We start from the raw sequence: 9,342 nt of genomic DNA, 5'->3' as shown, positions 1-9,342 counted from the left end.
TCTCCTGTATTGTATTGTATCTCGTTGAGGCGGAGGGATTGCTTAACATGACAACCTAGCCTAACGTAGAACCTCCAGTAATGTTTGGGTTTACACTGGACGTTTGTTTACGGATTGGTAACAACATATCCTCCTCCTTTCTCCTCCTCCTCCTCCTCCCTCGTTGTTGCGCCTACAAAAAAATAAAGAAAGAAAGAAAAAAAAAAGAAAAAATCGTCCGTCTGTTTTCAGTGAGTGTTCTCGTGTCTCGCCATCCATCCAAAAAAATAGTGAATGTCTTATGAAGAACACAAATAAAACGGCTCCTTTTATTTATTTTATTTTTTTCTTCTGGAGAGCTGCAAATTACCGAGCTTTTCTTAGTATACATATTTTTTTATGCTTGTCTCCTTCACATAGCAAAGCAAACAGAACAAGTAAAAGCTTCAAGTTGGACGCAACGAAAACACCAAGACAGCTGAAACAACACTCCCTCCTCAGGGCTACACGAGCTAGCAAAACTTTGACAGCCGGAGTAGTACAACTTAACCCAGCTTGCCACTGCTAACGAAACCCAGTCAGTAACCCGCTAGGGAGGAAGGAGGTGAGGTGGATCAGTCTGGCCCTCCCTCCGCCAAAGCCCCTGCGCCCCTCCCCTCTTTCCCCTAGCCTTTCATGCGTGGCGTGGGCCCCCGTCTCTGGCAGCGGCGCGCAAGATAGCAGCAGCAGACCCCCGCTGTGGAATCTTGATACGGTGTAAAAGTTATTAATACCAGCCACTTGGTGTTGGAGATGATGATGTGGAGAACCAGGTAGTGGTGGTGGTGGTGGTGGTGGTGGTGGTGGAGAGAGCAAGGGAGAAAGTAGTGGTGATGTGATGAAGGGAAGAGGGGTGATAGTAGCAGTTAGTAGTAGTAGAAGGAAGATAGTGGAGGGAGAAGAGGAAGAGGAGGAGGATATCCGGGCGGACCGTAAAGCGGGTGTTTACGATGGTCATGAAGGCAGGTGTGGGCGGGGCCGACACACACACACACACACACACACACACACACACACACACACACACACACACACACACACACACTGATAAGCACACATCACCACACAACATGGCAACTCTTGACTCTCATTACATAGTTGAATGGTTCCTTACATGCTAATATCTCCATCATCTCCTCCTCCTCCTCCTCCTCCTCCTCCTCCTCCTCCTCCTTGTCTTGTCTCCCTCATCCCCAACGTTCCTATCCGCGCTGAGGGAGCCGCAGTATATTCCAGCGTGGTTTGTGCATCATTCTCGGGTTTGTGATGTCATAACTCTCAATATGTATGTAAAGATCTCGGCGGGTTCCTGCCACGTTGACTTTACGACCACTAAAAGCATTTCCCTGCACGCCACTACGGCAGCTTGGGGTCAGGATGTGGGGAATAGGGTAGGGGGGCCATCTCTCTCTCTCTCTTTCCCCACCTCCCCCCTCTCACCACCACAGTGCCACCACCTACTCCCACTTTTCCTTCCGGCACCTCCTAAATAAAGGCTCGCGCGTCTTGAAGCGAGTGGCAGCACAGGCGAGGAAGTAGTCAGGATCGTAACATGATTTTCCACCAGCTGTTTTATGATGAGTGTGCCTCGAGGAACGCCAAGTGTTGTCGGGCAGGCAGGAGGCAGGCAAGCAGGCCAGGGTGAGCGAGCTCGTCGCTTCGGAGTGTCTCTGATAAGACGCTCTTGTGCGGTTTTATGCAGCGTTTTATGCTTTTTTATTCCCGGGTTTATGTGGCGGTTTATACGTTTTATGCTGCGTAGCGAGCGCGTGGGGCAGTTGTCGTGGAGTAATGGCCGGCATAAAAGTTTTACACGACTCCTTTACGGCCCACACCCGACGACTGCCATGTTGTGGGGGCTGGGGACTGAGGGACGCAGGGAAGGGCACGGGGCAGGGGAAGGGAAAGAGGCAGCTTGAGTCTAGTAGGAGTGCTATGTAGGGAAGGACAGAGCCACAGGTTGAAGCAAAGGCCAACGAAGAGTGCTCTTGCAGGAAGAAATCACGAAAATATATAAATTTCCCTTTCTCCATTCTCTCTCTCTCTCTCTCTCTCTCTCTCTCTCTCTCTCTCTCTCTCTCTCTCTCTCTCTCTCTCTCTCTCTCTCGTGTGTATTAGGGGATTGAGGAGGATTTTTTTTTTTTTTTTTTTTTTTTTTTTTTTTTTTTTTGTATAAAAGTTGCTAAGATCCTACGCGTGCTGAGTTGCTGCCTCAGCGTGTGCTTGACACGGCTCAGCGGCGCCGTAACAATTTATAGACCTTTGGGAGTTCAGCGGTGCGCCGCGAACCCCGCCCATCCTAGTGTTGTTTGCGCCTTGCAGGAGCCGCCACTGACAGGTGTAAGTGTCACGCCTGTATTGTGTAAGGGACGTCATGCGTTACTTCAATATTAGATATTAATGTTTATTTTCTTCTTCCCCGCAGGTCTCTGATGCGGAGTCCGACCTCTTCAGGGCATCAAGTAAAGGTGAGTTTTCTGCACCATATATATATATATATATATATATATATATATATATATATATATATATATATATATATATATATATATATATATATATATATATATATATATATATATTTTTTTTTTTTTTTTTTTTTTTTTTTTGTGCTTTGCTTCGTGTTGAAGTGTGTGTTGGTGAGAGGCAGAGGGTGCGCGTGTGTGCCCACGTGTATGCATGTCATGGGATGCGTTGAGTACCAAGTTTCTTGAAACTGCTTTCCCAACGCTGGAGGAAGCGACGTCTCCATCATGGGTCTGGCAACCTGTAGTGTCAGCGTGAAGCAGAGACAGCCGAGTGCAAGAGTCAAGTTCCGTTCATCAAAGATAGGGAATCCCTGAAGCATTTCTGTATATTTTTCCAGTTATCATTTTCGTGATACTAGGTAAGGAATTTCTTTTATATATTTCCCGGTCAAGATAACGTCACCAGCACACAAGCCTAAGAAGCAGAACAAATCCCGTTCCGTAACATTAAAGTATTTCTTTATGATTTTCAAATTTTCGAAAAGTGAGAATGTCTGCTCGCTATAGCGTGACGACTATGTTTTAAAATAGTCTTATCAGAGATGCTGGATGCGGCGTGGTGGTGCAGCGTAAATAACGATTTACTGATAGGTGAGAGTTGCGGGGGACTGCAGTGTTGCGGGCTGCTTGGCGGACGGGTTGAGGCGGTGGGTGGCGGCGCCGTGCAAGATGCAGAGCTACATGGACGGTGACACATCCCGCCTTGTGCAGCTGTGCATTGTTAATGGTGAACTCTGACATGTGCTGCTCTGGGATGCGCGCGCGCGTACACAAACGCACACTCTCTCTCTCTCTCTCTCTCTCTCTCTCTCTCTCTCTCTCTCTCTCTCTCTCTCTCTCTCTCTCTCTCTCTCTCTCTCTCTCTCTCTCTCTCTCTCTCTCTCTCTCTCATGCACCATGGAATGTGGACAAAGAGAGGAACTTTCTACAGTTTCTGATCCAGTAGAAACACACACACACACACACACACACACACACACACACACACACACACATATATATATATATATATATATATATATATATATATATATATATATATATATATATATATATATATATATATATATATATATATATATATATATATAATCGTATGTTCCGAGGATATACATATTTAGGCAGCAAGGCATATGTAGTACAGGTGCCAGATCTGAAACACAACACACCTGCTGTCTCTTTGTATAGTGATTATCGCTCTGACTAATGGTGAAGAAGTAAAAGCTACCGTAGTAAATTTACTATGTGTTCATCGATCAGTCAATGCACGAGCAACAAGTTACATATATAATGGAAGCCCTCCCTTTACGTGATGTATGACAAAGGTGTGTGTCTGTTCCCTTTTGTATTTCCTGACGGTTATTGCTGGAAACTCCAATGAGAGGAAGACAGCAGTGGAAAGGTATCCATTTGCACCTCTTACCTTTTCGTTCTGCAATGCTTCCTATCTCTCTCTCTCTCTCTCTCTCTCTCTCTCTCTCTCTCTCTCTCTCTCTCTCTCTCTCTCTCTCTCTCTCTCTCTCTCTCTCTCTCTCTCTCTCTCTCTCTCTCTCTCTCTCTCTCTCTCTCTCTCTCTCTCTCTCCATACACACACACACATTAAGCACATTTTTTTTTTTTATTCATGATTGCTTTAATTACATTCGCATATTCACACATTGCAATATAATATCCTTTCAACATTTGCGAGCATGCATGTTAACTGACTGTGCCTGTGCCTGCCCACAACTGCTGCAGAAGTGAGAAATAATTTCTGCAGGTAAAGAAATCACATGGACATTGATCTGCTATGATTTCTCTTAAGCATTTTCTCCTGTCATCACACCATCATCACAACTTCAGCAGTGATCGCATTAACACTTGCCTTCAACCTTTCATTGCCTCTCCATTTCGTGAGCTGAAGAGGAGAAAGGGAACTGTAACTATGTGTATCTTGAGGTGTAGGGGAATGCTATCACTGTCATTCATCATTGCATGGCCAGGGGGTAGAAATGTGCACTTATTACACACAGTACTTCAGAGAGTGTGATGTCCAGTTTGTATGTTCTATACCATCAAGTGAATAGATTATGATAATCCCACTATCATGTCTAGTAATTGATATTGCTGGCAGGAATTTATGATTTTGTTTGGCAGTAATGCAAGACCACTTTTGTTTATGGCAAAGTGAAATGCAGAGGACATAGGTGAGGATTACAAAACACAGCAGGTGGCGTGGCTGAGTAGTAATAGTATCATGTGCATCAACTTGCTAGTAATTCGCTTTCTAGGGAAGTTGACTGACTGATTTGGCAATTTGTGACTTACTGATTTACTTGGAGAGCAAATCAAAACCATCTCAAAACACCTTTCAGCGAACCTTTGAACTTTATTCTCTGCTCTGCTCAGCTCAGCTCAGCTCAGAGACATCAGTAGAACTCTAAAGTTTGTTGTACCTGTGTATATGTGCACCATTTCAAGCAATATGAGGAATACAACTATAGTCATAAATTGATACAGAAAATTTGCAAAATAAAAACAAATGGGAATAGACTTTGTTTCATCGACGCTTGTAATCTTGCAATTGTACAATTACTATTATAGAATCATCATAGACACCTGACTATGTAAACACAGGAGAACCACAATGCTGTAGCAGAAGGCTACTTAAGGTGTAATAAACCTGTTCACATGTATGTTGAAAACTGAATAAAGATGGCATACATGCAAGATGAAGCGTGGGAGGTGCTTGTAAATCTCATGTATTTTGTTTGTTTGTGCATTAGCTGATAGTTGTATCTTAATAATCTTGTTTACCACAAAGCATAGGGGTAGCAGCCCATAATTGTGTGGCTGCTTCATGATGATTTCATGACAATCTGCTCCACACTGCTTACATCAGCTGTCACACATGGCAGCTGGTGTGAGGTTGCTTCCAACATCTTGTACTGTATGTATCTACATGAGTTTGGCTGCAGGATATTCACAAGCCGGTGCTTCCTTATCCCTCAGGGTTTTGTGATGGGCAGCTCCTGTACTCTAAAATGGTTCCCTGGGATGACAAACATATGCAATACTTGATATTATATAATGTGTGTGTGTGTGACTGTGTTCTGCAGTTTATTTTGAATTTTGTGTTTGTATGGAAGTGTGACAGAATCCATGTTAATCTCCTGTAATGAGCAGTCAGTTATTTTTCTTCAGCATAAATATGGACAAATCTGTGAAACTACCTATCTTCCAGGATCATCTGTTGAGGGTCGTCTTGGGGAAAGCACAGCATCAGTGCGGCCAAACGTCACAGATCCACCCAAGCCCCTTGCAGTCAGGCCAGAACGACCACACCATCCAACTTACAGGTGAGACACACTATTGACATGGTGGTCATATTTTTAATTAGTACCTTGTTTAAGGAAAGAATCATAATTTACTTATAAAAAAAATATCAACATAAAAGGAGGCTGTAAAAGGAAAATTTATTGAATATTTTCAAAATTTTAAGGTGTGTAAAAAGGTGTATGGAAAAGGAGGTGATCTTTGAGAGGATGCACAAACAAGAGAAACTCAGAAGGTAATAAATTACAAGAACTACTTGGAAATGTAAATAACTGAAAGACATTAGTTACAGATAGGATTATAACCGAGATGTTAGAGTATGGAGAAGAAACTGTGATGGAATAGATGCACAGTGTGTGATCTACCATGGAAATAGAGAAGGGTGTCAGGAGACTGGACCTAGGCCATTGTTATGCCAGTCTACAAGGGTTTAGATACTAGAAATGTGCTGGGATTTAGATTTATGGAAAAGCTATAATTTTGTAATGACTATCTCGTTTGACATTCATTCATAGTCTCTAGTGTTCTGCATACCACAGTTCATACATTTTCAAATAAGCATGTCAGCAAATTTCTTCACTTATTGAAACTTTAGAAATTAATTATTGAGTGATACATGTAAAATTATTGTACTTACTTTACTTTATTGTGTATATCTTCACACAGCAATGGTCCAGTTGAAGTTGGCCACTACCCTGCAAACTTTCCTCCTCTGAACACCGGTGCTGTAGCCTCCACCCAGCCTCCTCCTGCAGCAACTGCTGGGGACCATAACAAGCCAGCCTATCTGCCTACTCATCAACCACACATTCCACAAACCCCAACACAACACTCCCCATCTCTCACTTCACCACATTCTCACCCACACCATATACCTCATACACCACCTATCACCTCATCATCCACACCAACTTCTACAACGCACACACCTCACACACCGACACTTCACACTCCAACACATCACACATCATCACTTCATACCCCAGTGCTCCATACACCACCTCTTCATTCACCAGCACATCACACACCACCTGTCCACACACCTCATACTCCCATACCCACACCCACACCCCCTCAGGCACCCAGGCCACCACCTCATATACCCCACTCACCATCATCACAATACCTCCCTCAGCCTGTGGCTTCATCTACAACCACAACCAGTACTACCACCACTACCACTACCACCACTACTACTACTACTGCAGTAACAACAAGCACCACCACTGTAAGCAGCATCACTCACAACCATGTGGGAAACAGCAATCGAGTGAGCAATGGGCCAGTGGCAGGTGGGGGTGGGGGTGGTCAGGGGGTGGGCACACCGGTAAACAAGTACAGTGTGAGAGCCTTGGTGTCTCCCACACCACCGCAGCACAACCATTATAATAACATAAAGCCAAGTCCAGTTACATCCCCACGTAATCACGTTCGATCTCCTCATCCATCTCCTCTTGGTACTACACCAAGTGCTGCTGCAGTCAAGCCTCCCGTCTCCTCCAGCACCCCAGCTGGGGCAGCTGCTGCACCACCCATTCCCACAGCTCCAGTCTCAGGGGCTGGCTCAGGGCCAGCAGCACCTACCCTGCCATTTGGAGTTAAGATTGAACCAGGTGAATCCATACGGCCAAGTCCAGTCAACAAGAACATCCATCACCCCACCCACTCAGTGCCAGCTACAGCCACAGTCAAAGTAGAGCCTGGCTACACACGCTCTACTCCGCCTTCTACAACCAAGGTCTCCGCTCCTCACGTACATTCAACAACTTCGTCTTCATCCAGACACTCTCCTAGGACTCAGGATCATCACATTTCACCGTATAGGTGAGTATGAGACCTCTTTAATTTCAGCTTGCATACTTCAAATAATGATGTAAGTGACACATTTACCTGTTTTAATTAAATTTTGAAATACTGTAAACTGTACAACTGGCTATAAATTAATGTACAAAAAATCAATTGTAAGAGTAATTCATTATAGCAAATCTAGGTACAGTAACACTAATTGCACAACTGTATGTAAAGTATGTACATATTATATGAAAAATCAGCTTATATTCTTTAGTACTGTAGAGCAATTACTGAAAACAGGTGTGACTAGCATATGAACAAAGCTTGAGCTTACTGTTGAAATCTTCTATGTGCTGGGAGTAGATTTCTAATGGTTTGTTTAGACATTAGTGGGGAAAGAGCTAGTTTTGCAATATACTACTGATCAAAATTCTAGCACAGAATTTTAAACTTGCAAAGAATGTTTAATTTTATATGGAACTATCCTATGATTCATTGTTATAATAATCACTGTAGATAAAATATCAATTGCATTTATTATGGTGCTGGTTCTGTATCTTATACAGAAATAACTATCCTCCTAATAATATTCAAACTTTACAGCTCTGCAAGTACAATTGTTAGCAGTGCAGCTCCTATATCATCATTATCACGTTCGTGGCCAAGGTACACTATGTTCAGTTTTCATGTAATCTGATTTGTAAAACTTCATATTTCCTTGTGAAAAGTTGGCAGATGGTGGTATCCTTAAATCAGATTTTTCTTTTTTAAGATTATAATTTCACTGTGTCATTTGACAAATTATTATATTCACCTCATTAAGAATTACTTAACATTGTGCTTCAATAAAGACTACACTTCTCAGTGTCTGGCCTGATGATGTAACTTAGGCATGTAGATGTTATAAGAGTATATATATATATATATATATATATATATATATATATATATATATATATATATATATATATATATATATATATATATATATATATATAATTTTAATAATAATTAATAATAATAATAATGATAATTTTATTTATTTATTTATAATTTTTATTTATTTTTTTCAGTCCCACTCCCTGTTCAGCTCCGAGCACTTCTAGCAGGTTATCTTTGAATCGTCCACCTTTGGCTCTTCCTGCATTTCCTCTGCCGCATCCCCCAGTCTCTGCTCCGCTGCCGCCATCGGGCATGTTCGCACCACCTGTCCCACATTCACAACAACAACTTGGTTCTTCCTCCCTCATTCCACCCACACACTTGCCACCTGACCCTCTTGGTAAGTAATAGTTGTTTACATATTGAAATTTTCAGTTTCCCAATGTGGTTGACAGGCATCTGCCACAGCAGGAGCTGCAAGGGAGAAACCTACGATCTTCAAAGCTAGCTTTGACCAACAATCAGTGTAACTACTCCTAAATATTTACAATACAAACTAAAACTTTATTACAACTTCAGTCTAACTTAAATAATCTTTAACACAAAATTAACAACATAAAAACTAACTTAAATTATTGCCTTTGCTATACTGGTCCTGATGCCTCTAGATGTTCTGCAAGAATTGGTATGCATGCCCAAGAGGAGTGCAGTTTCTTGCAGAATTTAAAGATAATGAATAACCATGCATTTCTCTAGTTTTCTTGTGTCATTGTTTCAGATGTATATTTTTGTTGTCATGTGGCCAAGC

General features: G+C 42.3%; 1 protein-coding gene across 1 annotated transcript in view; it reads left to right on the top strand.

Annotated features, from left to right (window-relative positions):
* Nucleotides 1-9,342, top strand: part of LOC135107046 (autism susceptibility gene 2 protein homolog) — a 194,311-nt gene that overhangs the window by 178,707 nt on the left and 6,262 nt on the right. Inside the window, exons 6-10 of the mRNA XM_064016636.1 lie at nt 2,444-2,486; nt 5,770-5,884; nt 6,528-7,685; nt 8,256-8,318; nt 8,726-8,934. Of these exons, the coding sequence (XP_063872706.1) occupies nt 8,847-8,934 (88 nt within the window). The 5' untranslated portion in view covers nt 2,444-2,486; nt 5,770-5,884; nt 6,528-7,685; nt 8,256-8,318; nt 8,726-8,846. The remainder of the gene's footprint in view (nt 1-2,443; nt 2,487-5,769; nt 5,885-6,527; nt 7,686-8,255; nt 8,319-8,725; nt 8,935-9,342) is intronic.

The sequence above is a fragment of the Scylla paramamosain genome, chromosome 14 (assembly GCF_035594125.1).
Source record: "Scylla paramamosain isolate STU-SP2022 chromosome 14, ASM3559412v1, whole genome shotgun sequence".
Lineage (NCBI taxonomy): Eukaryota > Metazoa > Arthropoda > Malacostraca > Decapoda > Portunidae > Scylla > Scylla paramamosain.
This window is presented reverse-complemented; position numbering and strand designations above follow the sequence as displayed.